The sequence below is a fragment of the Epinephelus fuscoguttatus genome, linkage group LG2 (genome assembly GCF_011397635.1).
Source record: "Epinephelus fuscoguttatus linkage group LG2, E.fuscoguttatus.final_Chr_v1".
Lineage (NCBI taxonomy): Eukaryota > Metazoa > Chordata > Actinopteri > Perciformes > Serranidae > Epinephelus > Epinephelus fuscoguttatus.
In genome coordinates, this window is record NC_064753.1 from 9,309,146 (window position 1) to 9,334,365 (window position 25,220).

Below are 25,220 nucleotides of genomic sequence, written 5' to 3' on the forward strand. Positions count from 1 at the left end.
GCACATAGTTGTTTAGTTTTACCAGTTTTTTCAGATAACAGCTGTGTCCCAATTTAGGCCCGCGTCCCTCGGAGGATGCGGCGCTAAATTGGGACACAGCTATTGTTTGTGATGTCTGCTTGGCTTAATGTTAACTGATCAACAGGTTAGCCTTGGTAACATTAGCTAACATTAGCAAGTTACTTAGCCATGGGCTCACCTACCAGCTCCACTTTCAGTTGGCTAAACATTGTATAATGTGTGGACATGTCACTGTTTAAAGCGCTGTTTTTCATGTGGTCTACAGAGTTATTTGCCATCGAACAAGACAATGCTACCTACGAGCTAACGTCGCTACTCCACTGCAGCTCGCCAACACCATCCAGCGTCCAGCAGCTCAGGTCAAAGCCACCAGACCAGACCAGAGGGGTATTCCAGGTAGGAGGTTCAACAAACTCTGAGTCTAACCTTGAACCTTGAACTGAGTTGATTTACCCTGAGATGGGAAACTCTGAGTTACCGGTTCCAGAACAGCTGATTTGAGTTAGTTCAGTCAACTCTGAGTATGTTCACTCTGAGTTAAACCGACAATAAAAAGCCATCATCAATGGAGCTCCAACTCCACGATTCACCATGGCAACAGGTAAATAAAAGACAGCGCCTCCATTTTAATCCAGTGGATGTAGAAATATTAATGCATGTGTAGCAGATGGTGCACGTTTATCTTTAAAAGAAGAGTCTGTGCCAGAGCGAGGAAAGTGTAAATAAGTTAACCACAAAGTTAATAAAAAAGTTTATTCATCATTTATCAGACTTACATTTCCTTAATGAAGATAAAGTGGTGGAATCTCACTGTGTATCAGGCTGTAGATACATTACATTATATTAATAATATATAATAATATATTTGTTCAGATTTAATCTGATGGGGAAAAACACAGGAGGCAGAAGATTTAGATTAAGTCACTCTCCTCTGATTGGTTGTGGAATCAGTCGATCTCAGATCAACACCCACCTTATTCTCTGTAGACTGAATGCACAGATAGTTTTTCACCAAATATCTCAGTGGAGGCACGATATGTCATTTGTAGTTGAGGGAAACAAAATCTGTGACTCGTGGGGAAGGAAACAATCTGTGACTTGTGGGGAAGATTCGAGCAGTTGTAATTATTGATTTGTATTTGTGTTTTAAAAGAACACAAATATTTTCCTGAGAAAGTATTTTACATACATTGAACATTTTTTGCACAAGTTCAGGTTCAGGTTTGCACATATTCAAATTTTGTCCACAACTTCACATTGTTTGATACAGGTGCACAAATATGTTTTGCACCAAATATACTGCAGCAATAGGAGCAAAATTGTGAGCGTGTCAGTTTTTTAATCTGTGACTTGTAAAATAGGATTTGTGCACCTGTAATGAAGAATTTGTGAATGTGTAAGTGTTGTGTTGTATTTGTGGAGAGAAAAAAAAATCTACAAGTACACAACTCATACTGACACACATACAAATCACTGTACAAGTACACAACTCATACTTAGACACATACAAATCACTGTACACAACTACAAATTCTACTGTTACAGGTGCTCAAACCTTTTTCACCAATAATACCTTCATACTTAATGCTACAGCATTATCGGTTGGGGTTAAAAAAGAAGTCTGCTTTTACGATTTCACAATTCTCTCTTGTAATATTATGTCTCCATGCAGAAAAAGTCAATAATCAAAACTCTGAAACCCTGGTCCTCGTGGAAATAAAAGCTCTTCATATCACAGTTGATCGTTGGTGAGACTACTTCAACATCAACAAGTGTAGCACATAGCATATCTATAGTATAGTTTTCCAGTTGACACAGCTTTTGCATTTGTTACTACTATTGTATTAATAAAAGATAAAGGAAGTTAATGCATCTATTTATTTTCTATTAAAGATCAGCTCAAATACACTGTTTTAAAAGTAACAAGTAGTCAGATGATGAGAAAAAATAAATCATGTCTGGAAAACAAAAATTTTGACACATCAAGATACATTTATAAACGATTTATGATAGCATCGTTGCTCTCTGAATCGGAATTGAATTGGGATGTGCCTTGAGAGTCCCAACCCTGTAAAGCATACAAAGATATTTTAAACAGTGTCCTTCCAACTTCTTAGCAACAGTTTGGGGAAGGTTTTTTTCCTGTTCCAACATGACAGTGCCACTGTGCAAGAAACAAGGTCCATTAGGTATTTTTTTTGGCATGAAAGGACCTGACCTGAACCTAGGAATGGGAATCAAGAACCGGTTCCTGTTATGAACCAGTTCCAACTGGTTCAATTCATCGACATCATTAGCCTTTATGCTTAACGATACCCTTATCGATTCTTTTCATTACGCCAAATCTTTACGTCGATGACGGACGTCACACTTGTCAGTCAGCAGTACGTTCAACAGCAAAGAAGATGTAATGGTGGCGAGACAGAAGCGGTCAAAAGCTTGGCTTCACTTCACCAAAAAGACTCATGACATTCACTCATCACACCAGCATGATGTGCAGCACCGTAATTACATGCAAGGGCGGAAACATCACCAATGCTACAGTGATTTGTTTTCCACTACAGGGCTCTACTGTGCGAGCATTTTAACGTTACTCGCATTTACGACTAAAAATAGTTTTGTGCAAGCAAAATAAATCATTCAGCACATTGTGCGAGTACAGATTTCAACGAGCAGCAGAAACGAAAGGCAAATCCTGTCAGTTGCGGGTTGAACGGGGGTCACAGACACGGAGAGGAATACGTATTCCTGTCAAATACGGCGGCCAGAGTGCTCTGCGGCGCAAGATAACGGCTTACCGGCAACGAGAAGCCCGGCTCCAGGTCCAGTATTTTCCTCTTTGTTGGTGTCATGACTGTCCAGAAGTACCTGAACAGCCGAGCTGGGGCGGAGCACAGGTATGTGACGTGTCAGAGAAGAAACGAACCGTTCACATTTCCACAAACCTCACCGCACTTTAGGGACTGTTCTTGTTTTTATTTTATTTATTATTATTTATTATTTTATTTATTTATTTTATTTTGATCCCCCCTATGTTAATCACTGATGCTGTTGATGCTGTTTTTGAAGTGTGAATAAGTCAGTAAGTAATTTATTCCATTGAAATATCATTTATGTATTACAGAAAAGTGATTTATCTTTTTATAAATGACAAAAGGCACATCTGCCAAATTTTTGCCGTGGTATCGTGATACTACTCAGAACTGTGATACTTTCACTGGTATCTTACCGTGGGTCCCAATTTTGGTACCGTGACAACACTAACAGATTCTGTAACGTTATTTGACGTAGATGAAAACAAATACTGTACAAATATTCTTTAATTTGTTCCATTTTAGATGATAGCAGTGGACCAATTTCATATTTTGTTTACTTACTTATTTAGCACTTATCTCTTGTTTAGAATAGAAACTCAATAAAATTTATGTTGTTGACACCAAAAACCTGTAAGGTCTACTTTTTCTACACAGAAAATTCACAGGAGGAATCGATAAAGAATCAGATCAATAAGCAGAATCGATAATGGCATTGATATCAAAAAAATCCTATCAATTCCCATCCCTAACCTCATCTAACACCTTTGGAATGAAGCAGAATGCAGACTGTGAGCCAGGCCTCATCACCATCAGTGGCTGACCCCACTAACGCTCCTGTGGCTGAGTGGGAGCAAATCCCTGGTGACAGGTTCCAGAATCAGGTGGAAAGCCTTCAAGAAGCTGTTACAGCAGCAGTTTAAAAAGATGTTCAACACATCACGCGAGGGTGTGATAATCAGGTGTCCACATATTTTGTGGACTACAGAAGTGCCTTACCTTTTGTAAGATATGGTTAGATAACTTTGGAGTACAGGTAAACCTGTCGGAGGTTACTGAAATATGAAATGTTTTTTATGCTTTAAAGTCATTATTCAAGTTCACCTCTATACACTGCAGCTGCTCTTCATCATATACTGCTATAACACAGTGCCAGTTCAATCTAACTACTCCATGACAGCTTTTTCCAGTACAATTGCTGTTCTTAGCACTAAAGCTTGAGACGTAACAATACTGGACAAACTGCAAAAACAGCAAAGCAATCAGAGTTTAACCATCAGTTTAGTCGCAAGTTGTTCTGTGCAGTGTCAGCCTTACTTACCAGAATTGGGTTGCCCATGTTTGCCAGGCCGTGCTGACTCCCAGCCATCCACAGACTGAACCTCCAGCAGGTAGGAGCTTTTGGTCTCACGGTCAAACACAGTTTGTGAGTAGATGAATCCTAGCTCTGGGTCAATACGGAAATACTGGTGGTCTCCACTGCGATCTTCCAGCAGGGAGTAGGAAATCTGGGTGGAAGGGGGTTAGTTCAAACACAATTATGTAAAAGGTCAGGAGCCAAAGCACAGTTAAACTGCTCATTTACACAGCAAGGAAAACACATTCTGAATAATCAAAAACAGAGGGAGACTGAAAATGATTGAGTGCATGTACTCAAAGGGAACTGAGTTATAAACACAAGAAAACACTGAAAAAGCAGCATTACCACTTTTACCACTGTGTGAGTGTGTGTGCATGTGTTGTGTGTTTTCACCTTGCCATTGAGACCCAAGTCAAGGTCATTGGCTGAAACCTGGAAAACCAAAGTTCCTGATTCTGCCCCTTCAGTGACCGAGGCTTCGTAGATCGAGGAAGTGAAAAATGGAACGTTGTCATTTACATCTAAGAAGGAAGAGGATAGGAAGAGAGTGCTTAGGATTTAGGCAAAAATTATTTTTGCAATGACCGTCTGCTGATGACAGAAATGATATACAGTACATGATTGCTTGGATCTTTGGAAGGCCCACATTGCAAACAGCGTTAAATGGTAACATCCATCTAGCCATTTCCATACCAGTGGTTGTTGGTAGCATAGTTATCAGTTAAAGGAATACTTCACTCCCCCCAGATGTCAATTTGTCTTTATATTACTCACTCCGTCTTACAACTCATTTGTGAAGGACTTTGTGAAAACTTTTTCTTTCATTTCTGCTTTGCGCAAAGAATCAAAAAATCTAATTTATCCAGTCATATGCTCAGTACTTCCCAAATGGACAGTCTCCTCCTGATCTACAACTAGCTCAATCAGTTTGTTTTATGTTATTGTATGACCTTAATATTTTAATAGGTTAGTTAGTGTTATTGTGTGACTTTGGCAAATCCAAGCTAACTACAGATCTGGGCAGCTACTATGTTCAGTGAGGTAAAATTACTAAGAGTACTAAGCATACAACTCAATAACTTAGACTTGGATAATATTGCATAAATTGTGTGAGAGTTTGTGAATGTTTGATGTTGCAGTTGTTAAATGCAGCCCCGTTTTATATAAATTCATCAAGAATTTTCTCGGATTTTGGTTTCTTCATTCACCATGGAGGCATGCAAGAAAACTGTCTTTTCTTCACAAATTCAGCATAACACAGGTTGGAAAGTTAATATACAAATGGTTATTTGGGGGGAAGTGTTCCTTTCAATGGATAAGTTGTTGATTTTTAAAAGTGATCTAGATAAATAAAGTTCCCAAGAATCACTTGAGCACAATCTTGGATTATCAAACAATATGTATTATGTCTAGTCTACTGCTCTCTTCTCGCTCTGGCAAAAAAGCTAAACCACATTTACCAGCTCATGCATATAATTAAAGGGTTACAGCTGTTCAGTTATCATCCTCTGCTGACATATATTGCCTTTTAGCATACAACTTTTATTTGGCACTTATCCTAGATTATTTCACCTCTTAGTTCAAATGTCGGGCGGCACGGTGGTGTGGTGGTTAGCACTCTCGCCTCACAGCAAGAGGGTTGCCGGTTCGATCCCGGGTGTGGGAGCCCTTCTGTGTGGAGTTTGCATGTTCTCCCCGTGTCAGCGTGGGTTCTCTCCGGGCAGTCCAAAGACATGCAGATTGGGGACTAGGTTAATTGATAACTCTAAATTGTCCGTAGGTGTGAATGTGAGCGTGAATGGTTGTTTGTCTCTATGTGTCAGCCCTGCGATAGACTGGCGACCTGTCCAGGGTGTACCCTGCCTCTCGCCCGATGTAGCTGGGATAGGCTCCAGCCCCCCTCCGCGACCCTCAAGAGGATGAAGCGGTTAGAAGATGAATGAGTTCAAATGTCTAAATGGTTTGGTAAAAGCACATTGGCATTTGGACCTGAATGCACCAGAATGGCTTCTGGGCAACACCAAATATGCACAGAGCAGATTTATATGGCTGCACTGCATTGACTTCAATTGCATTTTAGAACTAAATTTAAATCCTGTTAATGACATATAAAGCCCTTTGAGGTTTGGATCCCTTGTACATTTCTGATCTCTTAACCCCGTATTCTGTAAACCACGATGGGACAGCCTTCACTTAACTTAAGCTCATCATGTCTTCTATTGAACTTGACTTTGTATTATTCACATTTATGTGAAAAAGAAAGGCACTTAATAATCGTTTAGAGAAGACCTATATAAATAAAGGTTACTTACTACTACCACTACTACCACTACAACTACTGCTACTACTACTACTATCACAGACACCACAATAAGTTTACTTTCGTCAGAACCCAATGAAACACAATCAGGCAAGGCACTGGTCATTGTGTAGGTGTATGCCTAGGAGTACCTTCCTAGTCGATGTAATGTGAAAACCATATTCTCCTGTTTACCTTGCACTCATTGAAACCAAAGACAAAAACTGTCTTGTGATAACATTCCAGAGTTGTAAATTTCTGCCTCTGAGTATTAAAAAGCACTGAGCAGTGTTTTTGCATCCAATAGCCTTCAAACTCTTTGATCTGTTACTAAAACTGAGCTTCCTGGATGATATTTCATGTTTCATCAGTATCTGAAGCTACACACCCACACAAACGCAGCCCTTCGCGTTGTTCTACTGCAGGAATGTTTGCAGTCAGAGTGCCCACTAAGTTTAAATGCATCAACTACATGCTGATGAAAATTCCTTTCTAAATCAATACATTTCTATTTTTCTGAATTTTTTTTTTTTTTTTTTTTTTTTTTTTTGAGGTGATTCCGTAGGTCCTGAAGAAATTTAAGGGGAAAAGAAAATGGCAGTAAATATGAAAGCTCCTTATTGTTGCTGCACACTGGCCTTCAGAAAGGGTTCAGTCCTCCTTATGATATTGCCATGAAGCATCCTGGACTGTGATTGATTTTGGATCTTCATCAAGAACCAAGCCCGCAGCCATTGGGGATAAAATTGGAAATCTATATCCCATTCAGATACTGCTGAGTTCTGGCTATTGGAGAGGACATGAGAAGAGTTCATCCTAGTTTTAAACATTCAACTTGTTTTGTGGGAGATATAATTTGGGAAACAGGAGCATTGCAAGGGATCAGCATTAGCACCATGGTGGCTCCCTCACAGGTTATTAATTCATCTCAGTCCACACATTTCCTGTAGCTCTGACAACTGTAGTATTAATGTCATTTTTGCTGTTGTGGTTATTCTTCCAAGCTCTGCTGGCATCAAGAGGATTGTCAAAGCATGCATTAGGCCAATTAATAATGGACACAATTTGTTCCCTTTCTTCCATCAGTAGAAAGTTACATTATATAGAGAGATAAAGAAGGTAGTAGCGAGAGGCGGTGAGACTGGAGGTGAACTCTGAAGTTTGCCTGAAAAGCAGAAGCCAAATTTTAACATAGTTGGTATGAGGCCAAAAGCATTACAGAAATGACTTGAATAGAGCAACACATTAAATCTAATGCTGCTCTGTGTGCCATTTTTTTCCTACCCTTTCTTCTGAGCAAATGTCTTAATCTATGAATTAAAAATGGGGCCTTAAATCCATTACAGACCTCCCTCCCTTCCTCAGCCGCAATGCCTCTGGAGGAGTCAAAGAGCTTTCTTATTAAGACAGATAAGCGAGAGGAGGAGGGAGTGAAAAGAGGAGAAGGGGAAGTTAGAAGAGGGACGGCAAGGCAAGAGAAGGGAGAGGGTCTGCGAATTAATTATTTCTCACCGGATTAAGACCAATTTGATGGAATGGCGTATGCGTGTACGTGTGTGTGTGTGTGCGTGCATGTTGCAAGGGGATTAAATGTAAGGGAGTCTGAAGCATGTGGGGTAGGCAGAGTTATTCTGAGGAGCAAGGTCAGGGACTAGCTCACACCACCATATTTAGTTGTGATGATGGTGACTTAATTCTAGTTATCATGGGCTGAGTATTAACCTAAACAGAGTGACAACAGACCAAAGTAACCATATGCAGAAGAACCGTAAAAAATAATGACAGACATGATATACTGATAGACTGGTGAAAACTCACACTCTTAGGTAAAGATGACAAATAGTAAGAGAGCAACTAAACTAAGAGTCCCTGCTGGAATGTGTGCAAAGGATGTGGGGCGGTGGGGTTAAGCATATATGTTGCACTCTTGGACTCATCACACTCACAACAGCTGGCAAGCTGTGCAAATAATTTGGATTTGTGTAGCTCTGGTATCCAATGACTGTAATGGAGAATGAGAACACAACCGAACTTAGAGAGACGGCTTTGACACAATTAACCCTTTTGTTCTTCACAAATGTGCGTCATTCTTTCCCTTTATGGCCTTAGTTGGGCCCTTTAGGTTCTATGCTCGGACCAATCCTATTTACTCTATATATGCTTCCTTTAGGTAACATCATTAGAAATCACTCTGTAAATTTCCATTGTTATGTGGATGATACACAGTTGTATTTCTCTATGAAGCCAGAAGAAAGTAATCAATTAACTAAACTTCATAATTGCCTTAAAGCCAATTAGGCCTATCCTGACCCGAAAAGATGCAGAAAAATTGGTCCACGCTTTTGTTACCTCTAGACTGGATTACTGTAACTCTCTATTATCAGGTAGCTCTAGTAAGTCCTTAAAAACTCTCCAGCTAATTCAGAATGCAGCAGCACGTGTACTAACAGGAACTAAGAAACGTGATCATATTTCCCCTGTTTTAGCTTCTCTGCACTGGCTCCCTGTAAAATCCAGAATTTAATTTAAAATCCTACTGTTAACTTATAAAGCTCTAAATGGTCAAGCTCTGTCATATCTTAGAGAGCTCATAGTGCCATATTATCCCACCAGAACTCTGCGCTCTGAGAACGCAGGGTTACTCGTGGTCCCTAAAGTCTCCAAAAGTAGATCAGGAGCCAGAGCCTTCAGCTATCAGGCTCCTCTCCTGTGGAATCATCTTCCTGTTACGGTCTGGGAGGCAGACACCGTCTCCACATTTAAGGCTAGACTTAAGACTTTCCTCTTTGATAAAACTTATAGTTAGGGCTGGCTCAGGCTTGCCCTGTACCAGCCCCTAGTTAGGCTGACTTAGGCCTAGTCTGCCGGAGGACCCCCTATAATACACCGGGCACCTTCTCTCCTTCTCTCTCTCTCTCTCTCGCTCTCTCGTGTCCTATTACTGTATCTTGCTAACACGGCCATTCTGGATGTCACTAACTCGGCTTCTTCTCCAGAGCCTTTGTGCTCCACTGTCTCTCAGGTTAACTCATATCACAGCGGTGCCTGAATAGTGTGACGTGTGTGGTTGTGCTGCTGCCATGGTCCTGCCAGATGCCTCCTGCTGCTGCTGTTATCATTAGTCATACTTCTACTGTTATTATACACATATGATTATTGTCAGATATGTATACTATCAGATATTAATATATTATTATTAATTATAATATTATTACCTTATTAATGTTGTTGTAAACTACTGTCATTACCGTCTGTCCTGCATCTGTCTCTCTCTCTGTCTCTCTCTCTGTCTCTCTCTCTCTCTCTCAGTCTCATTGTGTCATATGGATTACTGTTAATTTACCATGCTGATCTGTTCTGTGAGACATCTATTACACATCTGTCTGTCCTGGAAGAGGGATCCCTTCTCAGTTGCTCTTCCTGAGGTTTCTACCGTTTTTTTCCCCTGTTAAAGGGGTTTTTTTGGGAGAGTTTTTCCTTATTCGCTGCGAGGGTCCAAAGAACAGAGGGATGTCGTATGCTGTAAAGCCCTGTGAGGCAAATTGTGATTTGTGATATTGGGCTTTATAAATAAAATTGATTCAATTGAAATTGAGTTGTAGAACAAATGCTGTGTTGCATATGCAGTTTAGAAAGGGGTCCTGCAGTAAAAAATATGCACAGACAATAATTACTGTAAAGCATCAAACCCTAACCCATTCGATGATAATGCTGAAAACTGACTATGCGTGTCAGTAACATGTTCTGGGATTGCACTTTCACGCGTTTAGATCTTACACTGTAACTCCTGTATCTTTTTAACCTGGATCCTATTTTTGCATGTATTTGTGTTAAAGTAACATGTGGGAACAACAATTTTTAAAATAGGTTCATAATGGGGCGTCGGTGGATTAGTGGATAGAGCAGGAGCCCCATGTACAAGGCTGTTGCCGCAGTGGACCGGGTTCGAGTCCAGCCTGTGGCCCTTTGCTGCATGTCATCCCCCCCTCTGTCTCTCTCTCTCTCTCTCTCTCCCTCTCACACTTGTCTGTCCTGTCCATTAAAGGCAAAATTCATAAATGAGTGAGAGCGTTGCAGCTGGCATCCACAGAAAAGGCATGGGCATGTTCCCACCATTGATGTACATCAAATCAAAGTGCTTGTTTTTGCCACTGACAGGATATAGTTGTTACTGTTAGAGTCTGACAACGTTACAGAGAGGACCCTGCAGAGAAATAAAATTTCTTTATTTATTTCTTTTACTTACCTTTTCCTCATTGTTTTGTGCTTTGTGACCAAGTCTTGCTAAAGGAGAAGTCTCATTTTGTGACTTCTTGCAAGAAGACAACAGTAACGGCGAGTGAGAGTTCGAGATGGCTGCCGGTAGTAGTCTGTTGTGCTGAAGTTCAGAAAGCAATCTTCTACTGTTGTCTTTCTTTAACCAGTCATCTCCTGGGAGATTTCAGAATGAGACTTCTTGAGCCAGACCAGCGAAAGGACACGAAAATCATTTCATTTCACTGTAGGGTCCTTTTTGTAATGGTGTCACACACTCATAATAACAATCTGAGCCTGTTCATTGATGTAAAATGACAGTGCACACACGCTCCGCGTCATTACACTGCAGCCTGTTTCACAGCGGACGGCTGCAGCATGCTCTCTTAATACTGGACAAATGTCAAAAAACTGTTGTTCCCATGAGTCACTTGGACCAAAAAACAAGGAAAACTGGGGTCCAGGTCAAAAATTACTGAATTCACCCTTTGGCAGATAGATCTTTCTCCGTCAAAACTGGAAACCTGTTCTCCTCCTCTGCTCCCGTCACATGTGGTGTACCCCATGGCTCCATCTTGGGAACCATCTTATTTGCCTTTTATATGCTCCCTTTAGGCTCCATCTTCCATAAATACATTATCTCCTACCATTGCTATGCAGATGAAATTCAGCTTTACCTCCCATTAGAAGCAGGTGATAACAACAACAACAACAACAACAACAACAACAACACAGTTAGGTCCCTCAACTGCCTCCAAGGTGTGAAATCTTAGATAGCAAAAACTTGTCTTCAATTAAATGATCGTAAGACAGAAGTGGTCTTATTTGGCCCCTCCAACTCCATCTGGGGTATCGCAAACCACCTTGGGCCCCTTGCGCCTAACCCCCATGCCCAAGCCAGGAATCTTAGTGTTATTTTGTTTTCCAAATTTTAAAGCTGAATCAAAGATGACACTGTTGTAAAAGGTTGCTTTTTCCACTTTAGAAATATTGCCAAACTCTAACCGATCCTCTCGTTTAATGACCTGAAGATAGTGATGGATGCCCTGATTTCCTCTGGTTTGGATTACTGTAATGCTCTGTATGTGGGAATAAGCCAGTCATCCTTATCTTGCTTGCCGTTGGCACAGAATGCTGCTGCTAGAAAACAGACCACATCACATCTGTACTAGCATCCCTGCACTGTCACTGTCACCTGTCAAGTTTCGGTCTGAATTTAAGGTCCTGCTGTTTGTTTTCAAAGCCTTAAATTGCCTGGCACCCAATTACATCTCTGAGCTTCTCTGCCCTCTTTCCAACACAAGACCTCTCAGATCTTCAGACCCGTTGTTCTTGGCCACATTTGAGACCAAGGTGGAAGGGCGATCATGCCTTTGCAGTAGCAGCCCCAAAGCTTTCGAATGGTTTACCCTTTTCAAATAAGAGTTCCCCCTCTGTAAACACATGAAAATCTAAACTGAAGACCCACATGTTTTTAAGGCCTTTGACTGTCCTTAAGGTTTCTCTTTTATCTATTCTGTATTCTATGTATTCTACTATTCTGTGCTTTATTTTCTTTTTCATTCATTTGAAAAAGATTTACTATTTGGGCATGTTTTTGGGATTGTTGTGTTATCTCTCTTACATTTTGTTAACATTCATTCATCTTCTAACCGCTTCATCCTCTTGAGGGTCGCAGGGGGGCTGGAGCCTATCCCAGCTGACATCGGGCGAGAGGCAGGGTACACCCTGGACAGGTCGCCAGACTATCGCAGGGCTGACACATAGAGACAAACAACCATTCACACTCATATTCACACCTACGGACAATTTAGAGATATCAATTAACCTAGTCCCCAGGCTGCATGTTTTTTGCATGTTTTTGGACTGTGGGAGCCAGAGTGCCCGGAGAGAACCCACGCTGACACGGGGAGAACATGCAAACTCCACACAGAAGGGCTCCCACGCCCGGGATTGAACCGGCAACCCTCTTGTGAGGCGAGAGTGCTAACCACCACACCACCGTGCCGCTGCTGTTAACATGTTATGTTATTTTACTTGTTTTATTGTACAGCGCTTTGGTCAACTCTGGTTGTTTTTAAACATGCTTTATAAATACATTTGATTTTATTTGATTTGATCAATTGGGTCCAGAGGCCATTCAGTTTTTGAATAAGCTTGATGCCCGATGCAGCGCTGGACTGTTTTTGTTATTTATGTTCTAAAAAGTCCATTAAGCCCATCTTGCGAATTAATTAATAAAATTGTTTCGATTCTTCCATTAGCTTATAGCTCAGCCATCAAAAAATTAATCATCAAACACTCAATTTGTCCTTTGTTCCTGCAACCTTAAATAGTCACACTGCTGGTCAGTGGGCTGCAGTGACTTTTACTACACAAAACCTTTTACTATACACAACTGGATAGAACGGAAACAATCAGGCATTTTTGAGAAATACTTTTTGATGCAAATAACCAATATTTATCTGTCACAACAACATATTTATTCCACCTTAAAGCTTTTTGTTTCTTCTCAATACTTTGTGTTCACCCACAATACATTGTGTGCATCTTTGTATGATTTTTGTGTCTGTCCTCTTCCTTTTGCCTCAACTCATTCATTTACTTTCTTTTTTTAAATATGTTCGAAATAAAGAATCAATCAATCAGTCAATAAAAAAAGAGTGTTCTTTTGCTTCAGAATTGATCCTTAATGTGAGATGTTTAATTTTGCATTTATTATTTAAATAGTGATCGAACTTTCACAAGAAATAATGTCTTCCCTGTTGTCATGCAAAGGCACTTAGTGCTACAAAAATACATCATGTGAAACATGATTCACATGGAATGCCAAACTATTACACAGGAACACAATGGTTTTAGGAGGCAATGTGACATATGCCGGAAAACAAATTCAAATCAAGTAAAATCAATTAAAAAGTGCTAACCTGTGACATTGACATAGACTGTGGTGAAGGCCGCCAGTGGTACAGCAGCAACATTCTGAGCTCGGACCCGCAGCATGAAGTTCCTGGTTGTCTCATAGTCCAGGGGCTCTGCCACAAGGATGGAGGCTGACCCATCTTCCCGGTTGGGGGTTAAGTAGAAGCGGACAGGCATGTTGGTCTCTGGGACCATCCCGTCTTCCAAGTTGTAAGTTACCCTGGGATCTCCAAGAGGGGAGGTAGCTTTGATTGTCTGTTTGGAACCAAGAAGAGGATTCCAGGTAAAATTTAAATATTATAAGATATCTCACTAATTTTAGCCTGAATATTATAGTTAGACTTTAAGTAATGGTCTACAGCCAGTACTGGTTCAATGAAAGCCATGTCAGTTGTTGCAGATGGCATGATGTAACATACCACAACAAATGGCAGCTACACTGACATCCTGGGAGTTGTTCTATTAGTCTGTCAGCAACAAATAGTCACACATACTGTAGTTGTATGTCCATGCTAACATATGGGTATACACTTGGTCATATCACATATTAGCAATTATGCAATTACTTTTTTTTAACTTTTGGAATAAATTTAAATGAATTAAGCCCATGACCACTTCCTTGTGAAAGTGAGAGATGAATCTAAAAAACTGACAATAATTTGCATTTGACTGAAATACTGCATGTTTCCAATTATCAATTTCAAGAGCTGGAAAAAATGCTGAATGCCAGCAAGAAGCCTAAGGACAGGAACAGAAATGAGGACAGCTGCCACTGTGCTTCAATGGATGTGTGCATTCTAAACAGTGAAAAATGATCTGCCTGATGAAAAAAAGTGTTTTATACCCCATGATAATGAACACTAAAATATTAAGGCAGTAAGTCTCAAACTGTTAGACTAGACAACAACCCACTGATATCCTGTGGGATCAAAGGGAAATACACTCTGCTCTTCATTCTGCATTCTCCATAAACTAATTAAGGAGAGGCCATTCACAGCTGATGCCATATACACCCCAATTAAAATCAAAAATGCCATCTTGGACATGATGCGGCTTGCCTAAGGGTGACCTAGCTGTATCCATTCAACCTGCAAAGCATAGCAGTTACAATAATGAGACATCCTATCAGGCATGCAGAATTGGCAAACATGCCTGACTACTGTATGTGCTGATTTAGGCTATAAAAACCTCAAATTTCCATGGTAGAGCTATTACAGCCCGCTGAGAGTCATTGCATCTTTGCATAACAGCCAAATCAACACTGAACTACCATCTCGATTAATACACTGTACTGCAGGGACCACATTCTCCCTTTCCCCTTGCTCTATCAGCGCATCTCACAAACACATTCACATGTTCATGCACACGCATTCTCATGTAAAGTACTCTCCTCTGTCTTTTCATTTCCATCTCTTGGTTTAAAATATTCATCAGCAACTTTAATGGACTTAATTGCTTTCAAGAGATCCTTAGAAAATACTGTTGATTAGATGAAAACGTTTTAGTGGCGTGAAAAGGCAATGCCTGTGAATAATCAAATGACTTGACACTTAAGGATCCATCGTAATTAGGGCTTCTTGATTATGGCAAAAACCATAATCGTGATTATTTTGGTCAATATTGAGATCACAATTATTTAACATGATTACTCACTGACTTTGGAAACATCATGCATTTATTAAACTTTAAACAAAAACGTGTCTTTTCAACAGCAGATTTTATTTGACCTAAAATATAATCTTACTGTACGTGATTGGCCATAAGTCTTACTATAACAGTTAAGGCACTTAAATATTTGCACATTGTCTATAAAAAAAAATAAAAAACAAAAACAAATAACACAAATGCCAATAATGTAATGTAGTCTAATGTAAATCTCCATCGTTTGACTCTGACCTGTTGATAATTCCTGAACTGCAGCTTGTGATCGTTTATACAGAGCAGACACAAAGGACTGACTTAAACGCACATCTGAAGGCACATTGTAGTGGGCTCGAGCACTTGACTAAATGCTTTAATACGTTAATATTCTCTATGATGTACAGTTTGTGCAAGTGTGGCAGGATATTAGCAGCAAGTAACAAGCTGTAGCATTAGTTATTACTTTGGCACAGTCAAAATCTGCAGAAGGGGGCTGTCTGAACGCTGTAGGGAGAAGGACTCACCTTCTAATCTGTTTTTGCCTTGTTCCACTAATCGACAAATCCGGGTGATGGTGATACGAATAAAATGTTAGCATAATGAAAGCTCAACAGTGGCTGCAGGTTGTTTTTTTTTTTGTTTTTTTTAAATAAAGTCACTTGAGGGTCTGAAAAGTAAAAAAGTATGCTGGATTTCTAACACAAAACAAGAGCATCATTGTGTAACAGAATGTAACACGATAATTATTAGGGGTTCAAGCCTGGAGGGCTGAGACCCTATTGTTTTTGTCCTGTTTTATCATTATTATTATTACTATTATTATTATTATTCAGAATTGTTTTGACAAATTCCCGTGAGATGGTACACTGTAGAGACATGAAATTTTCACCAATGATTAGAAGTTGTGTGCAAATGATGCTCACGAAATATAACACTAATAGGCCAGACTATAATGAAGGTTCAATGAAATTTTGTTTTGAAAGGCCACCATCCCCACACCGTCTGTGAGATTGACTTGATATTGGACACACGTGTTCAAGTGAATCATTTGTATGTAAGCCTAAAGATCCTTAAGGCCCGCCCACTAGATTTTCCACCATATTGAATTTTTTTTAAAAACACTTTTTGACATCTCCTCCTACGGCGTAGGTCCGATTTGTACCAATCTTTTTGTGAATCAACATGGGACAAAGTTCTCTTTAAGTTAAGAGCTTTTGGATATTTCATCGCTGACAGGATACGGCAAAAGCATAATATATCAGCTAGCCCCACTGGTCGGGAAACCAATGGGGCTAACTGCAATGAATATGTCACCTTGTTTTTTGCTCTGATTGGCTATCATGCTATCCAACTGCGTGAGGCGGCATTTAATATGCCTCAGTTAGTGCTGCCCCTTGGGTAGGAAGGGTGTAACGGTGAGGGCCAGACTCAGAATCTTTCTAGATTTGAGTCTGGATTTTCAGGCTATGAAATCAGCAGAATGACGTGAGACTTTTTTCAGCATTTTATCAGGAAGGCTTAAACTGTTATTGATATTTAATGGCTTTTTGAAGATATTGACCAATGGACTTTTTTTTTTTTAGCATGGCTCAGCAAATGACTCCACAACATTTGGGCCAATCATCACAAAACTTGTGGGTTATGTTGAATAATAATAATGATGAACTTTGTGTTCGGTCAATAGGGGGCGCAACAAGTTCCAAACAAGTGCAATGGCCTCTCACAAAATTTGGCCATAATCAATTAGAGTTTGTTCAAACATCAACAAACTTGGTGGACTTTTTAAATTAAGCCATTAAAGCATGTCCCCAAAATGTTTTTGCAGTTGACCAATAGGAAGCGGCAGTGCTTCCAAAGTAGAGTGTGGCCCTGATCCTACCCAGCTTTCAACTACCATGCTGGCTTGAACCCCAGAATTGCCCCTTGCAGCTATTTTTTTATCTTGTTTTCATAATCATTGGAACCCAAAACCATAATTGAAAATATAATTCAATTCATCGCCCAGCCCCAATCACAACTGCACCAATAATTAAGTCTTAACAGTGGAATTAAGATTTTTTTTAAATGTTTGCATTTTTCTACAGCGGTGGTTCATAAACCTGGAGCTCTGCTGCCATACCACACATGTGTTACACAGTTACACTCTTTTACTGCTCAAAAGTGACTAAGATTGACTGAACGCTTGATATTTATAATGAAATGTACTTTACCATTCAAAGACTGTTGACAACATCACCGAAATGTTTACAGGAAGCATAAAAATGTGTGTGTGTGTGTGTGTGTGTGTGTGTGTGTGTGTGTGTGTGTGTGAGAGTGCATAAAAGCATTTTCATTGAGAGTGCTGCCTACAGTGTGCGTATTTCAGTAGTAGTAGTATTTGTGAGTGCCTGTCTGGATGTGTTTTTGTATGCGAGTGCTTTCTTCTTGTTTCTTGTGCCTATTTATATTTCAGCACGAATGTGCACACACATACTGTATGGATGCCTAAAATGTATCTACTGCACATTTTCTTCTTTTATTCAATTTGGAACAACATATTTCTGCACTGTATCTGCTCTATACTTTTATTTCTGTTTAATTAGTATAACTTTGTCTTTTTGTTTTGTAATTTTGTTTTGTTTTGCTCATCTAATTTTAATCTATTTTATGTTTATCTTATTTTTTATTCTGTTTTAAGTTTGGATTTAATGCTTTAATGCTTCAAATTGTTTGGTTATTTTTTTACCTTCATTTATTCACTGTTTTGGGGGTAATTCATAATTATCAACAATTTGTACTTACTATGTATTCTTATGCTACTTATTCTTATACAGATCTGATACATTACACAAACCTATCAACAGACCGATTCCTGCCGTTTACCCATCTATATTTTTATGATCCATACTATTAACCTGGTTTTGGCATTGAATATAATCTGGTTTTGCACTTTGTTTACATCTCTTTGTTGTCATGGACTTTTCCTAATGCCACTCTTCATATTTGCACTCTTCCCACTTTGTATTCCAACTGCTGCACAACATTTTCCCTCAGGATGAATACAGTTTTATCTTTTTTTATTGAGCTTGCGACTGCTTCTCTACCCTTGAGGCCACCACCACCCACTTGTTTGTAAGATGCTATATAATTGCAAATGCCTTGTCCACTTTAATGTATTAAAAATGTACGAATACCTAATATGCGTTTGGAAGCAGATGCAAAACTCATATGTGTGCATTTCTATGTGTGCAAACTACCACCCCTATGCCCCAGTGTACCACAATGGGTGTGTCTCGGACAGTGTTTTCAGGGATGACCACGCTGTAACTGTCTTTGTCCCACTGTGGAGGCTGGTTCTTCACATTCGTGATGGTGACTGACAGCTCCACTGAACTGCTCCTGTTCCCTCCGTCCGTAGCCACAATTTCCCTGGTGATGTACGTCCTCTGTGGCAAAAAGTCACAGATTAAAAGAAGAGGAGAGAAGATCATTTGATGGTGTGTTCTTATGGTGCAGATTAGTGTGACACAGTGATAATTATAGCTTGCTTTAAGACTGATAAACACTATGTGACACTAGATCACACAGATTTTAACAGGCAATCCATTTTCGACACTTCTGTGCAGGGACAAACTGACTGTGGTCTGCATTCGAGTAAAAACAAACATACTTTAAGATAATTGTATTGACTGGACTTGTATTGATTGGCTCACTGCAGACCAGTAGAGTTTTGTAACCCCTGCAAGAGCAATTACCTTTAGCCACTACAATCAGGGGAAATGATGCGTTTTAGTAACTAAAGAGAAGAACTTAACCAAGCGACTGTACACCCACTGTGGGTTAATTGGCATATATTGGACAACAAAAACAAACTGTGATGATACAAGTTCACTTTTTATCAATTTTGTTCATGGCCTTCTACTTTGTGCACCATGTGATGAACACATTCTGTCCTTTTAAAGGTGTTTCAAATTCATGAGTGAAAGAATTACTTTTCAGAGCCAGTTTTTCACATGCCCTGAAATCCATTTCCAAGATTTTTTGTAGTTATGCAGTTTTAAAATTCAATCTTTGCTCCTAGCAATTAACACAACTGAGATTGTCACATTGGCAAACACTGAAAAAAACATGTAGGCAGTGTCTGTTTTTGTATTATACTTTATGCAGTTGTACTCATTAGTGGGAAAGTTTTGTATCTTCAAACATGGATATGTTTCAGTGAACCATTCTCTCAGGCAAAAATACTGGCATGGTGCCATGTGTTGGTGTTAGATGCAAGGTGCTGAGGATACAGACATTCATTCCTCTTGGCACTGGGAGATGATGAGTTGTTGCTTTTTGGGGCTTAATCATTGTGGCACTCATCTGAGGCACAGACTTGTTTTGCGCACAATATGTGGCAATTTCCTCTATTGCTTGTTCATGTTCCCACCAAGATTGTTTTTCTTGCTGGTAGTGAAGCAAGGGGTTAGAGGCAGTGAGATGAAGAAAAAATATCAGCAATGTTATTTCTCCTGATGCCAAAGAAAAGGCAGTGAGGACATTATCACATATTCAGGCTGCCAATCTGCCACTGGCCAGTGGACTTCTGGCCCCTCACTGTCAGCAACAAAGTGCTTGAATGCAAATAAGCTTCTGGCCATAGGAGCAGTGGCATGTTGTTTTAGATGCAAGCTGAAGTTAAATGCTAGAATCTCATGAGTTCTTGAGAGAAATTAGGAAATTCTTAATTTCCTTGAAGTGCCTTTGTGCCATTCAGAGTGGTCCCATAAGCGTTAGCCTGGTTAGCCCTAAAGGTATCCAATCATCTTTGTAAAAAAAAAAAAAAAAAAAAAAAAACACAAAAAGATGAAGGATTGCAAAGCTTACTCTTACGAGATATATGAGATATACTGGAAACACAGAAGAAATGCTTGTATATATGTAAAAAAACTGTATGATGTACAGTTTTTAAATAGCAATCTCAAACTGTCCCAAAAGTGGTTTGGTATTATCTGTTTGTATACAGTATGTGGGTACCTGAGAAATGGGCTGGTTGACATACACCCAGCCTGTAAGGGGGTTGACCCTGAGGTACTCTGGCTGTTCACTGGACATAGAGTACGTGATAGCTGCATTGGTGCCAAAGTCATCGTCATGAGCTGCCACCCGCAAGAAACTAGTTCCAATCATTGTGTCCTCACGAAGAAAGTCTATTGGAGAAAAAGAAACAGTGTTCTTTATGCCTCAGTGGTTCTGTGAGGCCTAAATCTATAGTCTTTTATATAGTTTTCATCAGCAACTTCAGAAAACAAAGCGAAGGAAAAAAATCTTTTTGACTTTGACAACAAGTATCACATTTGGGGGGGGTGCTGCAAATAAATTAAACACAAGCTATTTAAAGGTATTATACTATGCAGGATTTTCATAAAAAAAACCCAAAAAAAACAATGTTTAGACTCACACAAAAGTAATCCCTCTCAATCATCACTTCTATCTGCAGAGACCTTGCCTGAATTTTCTTATCATCTTCCTGCTTTGCTGTGGTTGGAACTTTATCAGGTATGGAGACTCCACACAGTAACAGCACACTGATGAGGTCAGGACTTTATAAAAAGGTAGCGATCAGGTAGTAGCAGCAAGGCTTTCAAAAGGAAGCTTCAAAAATTGCAGACAGAAAAAACCCCCACAAATATAGCAAGGCGAAATGCCAAGCGACAAAGCTCATTCCAATGTGAAAGTGAATTGGGGTTGGCTTTCACTTTCATTTGTGAGCACTGAAGGAGAAGAGGTAGATAGAGAGTGTCGCAGAGGACAGGTAGGTGCTGGCGGTTAGCTTACTTAGCCACAGTTTTGGCTTTTCCATGACGACAAAATAACATTCCTGCAGTAGAACAGTAGCTTACAGTGTATGTACTAGTAGTGTAGCGTTGTGTTTACAAACATTAGCCCACAATTTCTGCATAGTACACCTTTAAAGGTTCTGTATGCATCATTCAGAGCATTGATATAGCGGCAAACCACTAACTGCAATGTAAAGGTACAGTAATGGCTTTCTGAGCTTAGACTGAAGTCACACTACCTCTGTGTGTGATGTAATCTAAGCTTTTCTCACTCTGCATGAGTGTATCCAACTGGCTAACACCATAGCCCCCGCTCTGCATTATGCTTACAGAGCAGCTACAGCTGATATTGGGATGACATCGTTGAAGCTTAGTGCCCACCCTTCCGTTCTGCCCTGGTTTACACTGTTAGCTCTAACAGCACTGTTAAGAACCCTGTCCAGACAACTCATACACTCTGAATTTTGCAAAAGGCCCCTTTAAGAAATGCACTGATCAATTTGTCAACAAATATGCAGCATAAAGAAGCAATACAAATACAGAAACGACAAGAAAATAAGGCAACACTTAAAATTATGCAGAAAGAACTTATATCACAGCAAACATGTCCAGGAAACATTAAAGCTGGGAAAGACGGATGCAGAAGATATTAGTAAACAGCTTACATTAGACACAATATCTCCTGTAATACTGGAATCATGCTATCACATCATTCATTTTCATATCCATCAGTTGTTGTTATTAAAAAGAGAACATATTTTTGCATATGCTTGTTTTTTTGTCCATTTGCTTGTGTTTTCTTACAGCTAGTTTCAGTGGGTTAAGCTCTCTCAGTCACCATAGCTCAGACTTCAATTATACTAATATCTACTCACACTCATATCGGATGTTCTCAAACTTGGGACTGTTGTCATTCTGGTCCAGAATGAGGATGTTGAGCTGACAAATGCCAATCAGTGGGTCAGCTGCCTGGTCAGTGGCTGTCACTGTCACTGCATACTCCCGCTGGCGTTCACGATCAAATTTCCTGGCTGTCACAATTACTCCTGAAGACACAGAGATAACGAGGTTGATCAGACAGCTAAATCATACCAAGTAGTGCTTGGTCTCATGTCCCCAGAGGGTTTGCAATTTAACACTAAAATGATTTCCTCTGTTTGCCTTGAAGCTAAACTTTAAAGACAGTAGAGCAGATGAGGAGCAGAATAGAACGCGAAGCAGAGTTTTTCAAATGTAGTTATCATCAAATCCAAAGAGAATTATCATTTGTTTTACAACTGATTTTAGACACTTAAAATTTCCTGCTCCATAAAAATACAGTTGCTTTTGAAGTGAAAGGTATGTTGTTTGACACTCATTAGTCTGTATTCTTTTGACATGACAGAGTAACTTTACTTCATGTAAACATGCAAGCACAACATGGTAACCTGCCTCGTGCGCAGGCTCTCTGCAGTTTGGGGCCTTTGCATTGTTGTTACCAATACATTTTCCTGGTTACCAAATCAAAGACATTCTTACACATTAAAGAGGTTTTAAACTAAACTTTAAAAGACATCTTACAGTATTGTATGAATTCCTGTTAGCATTTAATAGTTAAGTGTGTTGAGGTTGGGTAAGGAAAAACAGTATACTATTAGGACTAGCACACAGTACATACTGTACATGTATGCAGTAGAGATTTGGGACATAGCCTTTGTTTTAGATGTCCTGATTTATGACGTTAATTAAAACTGAAACACTAAAAAGTTTTTTTCACAGCCTTTGTAAAAACTGCAGTAGACATGATTTGTTCAGAAAGGGATGACAGTGAATTTGATACCTCTTACGCAATAGGCAGATTAATTGATTTTTTTCTACTTGTGTAAAACTTTAACAAAATCAATTGCCAAACTAAGTGGGTATGTATTTGCATCTTATAAAGCTATTGACTTTTTATTTATATGAAGAACAAACAGACTGGCTTGATTCCAAATGCTAAGAATGTTAAGAAAGAAAAAAAATATGTTGTTAAAGTTTCAGCCCTGTATTTGCAGAGGTCTACATTAACTTTTTCATTCTGTCAATATTGTTTGATTAACACATACTAAGCAGCAGATTTCTTGAAGACAAGAAAAAAGAAAAACACGCTTTCATGTTGCTAAGGCTGATTGATTATTATTTTTATTACTTTTTATTTTTTGCACCCACAAAATTTGAATTGTGACAACACAAGAGTTAGGCTGAAGTAGACTTTGAAGACAGTTAAAGTGGAAAACAAAATTGTAGTTTCTGGTTCATCAAATGTGATGACAAACAGTATTTACTATACATCTGCTGCAGCCACTGGACTTTGAGTTATGAACCTTTATTTTAGCGGCAAAATGTCAATTATTGTAAATTCATTCTGCCTGCTATCAAAATGATGCACAACTTCTTAGCATTAAATTGTAAACACAAATTCGTAGACATCCCACATGCCTCATTGCACTGTGGCAAGCATTACAGAAAGGCTAAAAAAAATAAGCCTGCACAGGAATCCCCACAGAAATAAAAATGTGTGTACTCTTCTGTATTTGTATGATTGTGCATGATAAATGAGTACATGTGTGGTTTCAGTACCGGTGTCTGAGTGTATACTGAATGCAGGCACAGTGGAGTCTTTGTGCATGAAGCCATATGTGACCCTGCCATTGGAGCCCTCGTCAGCATCCACAGCATGAACTTGCAGAACAAATGTCCCCGCTGGCTGGTTCTCCAGGACTGACGTGCTCTCTCGATACTGCTGACACTGAGGCGAATGAGACAGTGGGCAGAGGTAGGAGGAAGAGAAGATCACAGTGTTGTAAGCATTGAAAAACTTAGATCAATACTCCATTCTATCAAAACTGTAATCAAGAGTATGTGGGAGGTGGAATGTTATTTATTTTGAAGGGAGAGATTCAAGGTCATTTACTGGGACAAACAATAAAACAAATAATGAGTGAATTAAAGAAAGAAAGTAGGAAGCCTGGGTCTTGCACCATTTCTATCCATTTATTCTGTATATTTTCTTGTCCTGTGTAAGGCAGATAGTAGTATTGGGTTCAGGGGTCTTGAAGCCTATCCCAGCACCCACTGGCAAGGTATTGGCAAAGGTGCTCATGAGCTGCTTGGTGCTGTGCTCACTGTGCTTTGGTAAACATGAAATCTGCTGATCTTCTGGCACCTACTTTGTTTAGTGCTGTCCAAAACATGTATTTTTTATTGGAAATGGAGCCCAACACTTCACAGTAAGCCTTCAGCTGTGTACCAAAAAGTAGCTGCTTTAGCTGCAAAAAAAAAGCTAATTTTGAGTGGGATTCTGGAAAAGAAAATGATATGAATTAGGTACATTTCTGTCAGCTATGTGAATCTTTTTCTGGAATAAGTCTCAAGACAAATGGAAACACTTTAAAGAATATATTTATTTTGCTATTTAAAGGAGCTGTATGCCACATTCATAGCACATCTATGATTCAGAGATTTTTTATTATTATTATTATTCCAATATTTATGCTCTGAATGCTGCACACAGATCCTTTAAAACTTACTGATACTGCGCCATGTTTGTGATTTTACAAAATATTTTAATGCACAATTAACTCCTCATATAACTACGACAGGGATTGTAACTCTGGAAAGGAAAAAGAAGCAACCCATTCATTGTAAAAGGCTATGGTTAACAAATGTTTCACATAACTCGTATGTACTATATTTGTACAGTAAGACACATGAGCATATACACAGTAGAGTCTGCACTGCATGCACTGACTGCCTACGTCTCCACTGGGGTCCAATTATGCTAAAATTGAATTAAAAGGATTATCCACAATTTCAAAATTCCTTTCATTTTTGTGAAAAAGAAAAAAAAACTGTGATAGTGCAGGGGTGTGCTTGTGTGTCCCTGTGTACTCGCTTACTGAAGATTACCATATGTACTGAAACCAAGGCTCCTTTGCCAAATCTTGCTGACCTTCATAACATAACCACTGAACTGTCACCATGCAACTGTCCTAAGTACTAAAGTCTGACCTTGACCAGTATTTTTACCAATTGCTAGTCATGCTAAAATAGCACCATGTGATCAAGCAGAGTGTAAAATCTGCAAACAA

The 25,220-nt window shown here is 39.4% G+C and overlaps 1 protein-coding gene across 1 annotated transcript in view; it reads right to left on the bottom strand.

The window, feature by feature from the left end:
• Positions 1–25,220, bottom strand: part of si:ch211-186j3.6 (neural-cadherin) — a 434,762-nt gene that overhangs the window by 211,768 nt on the left and 197,774 nt on the right. Inside the window, exons 9-15 of the mRNA XM_049561145.1 lie at positions 23,710–23,878; positions 21,987–22,157; positions 20,309–20,481; positions 18,568–18,735; positions 13,675–13,924; positions 4,588–4,715; positions 4,156–4,342 (exon numbers count right to left, since the gene is read on the bottom strand). Of these exons, the coding sequence (XP_049417102.1) occupies positions 4,156–4,342; positions 4,588–4,715; positions 13,675–13,924; positions 18,568–18,735; positions 20,309–20,481; positions 21,987–22,157; positions 23,710–23,878 (1,246 nt within the window). The remainder of the gene's footprint in view (positions 1–4,155; positions 4,343–4,587; positions 4,716–13,674; positions 13,925–18,567; positions 18,736–20,308; positions 20,482–21,986; positions 22,158–23,709; positions 23,879–25,220) is intronic.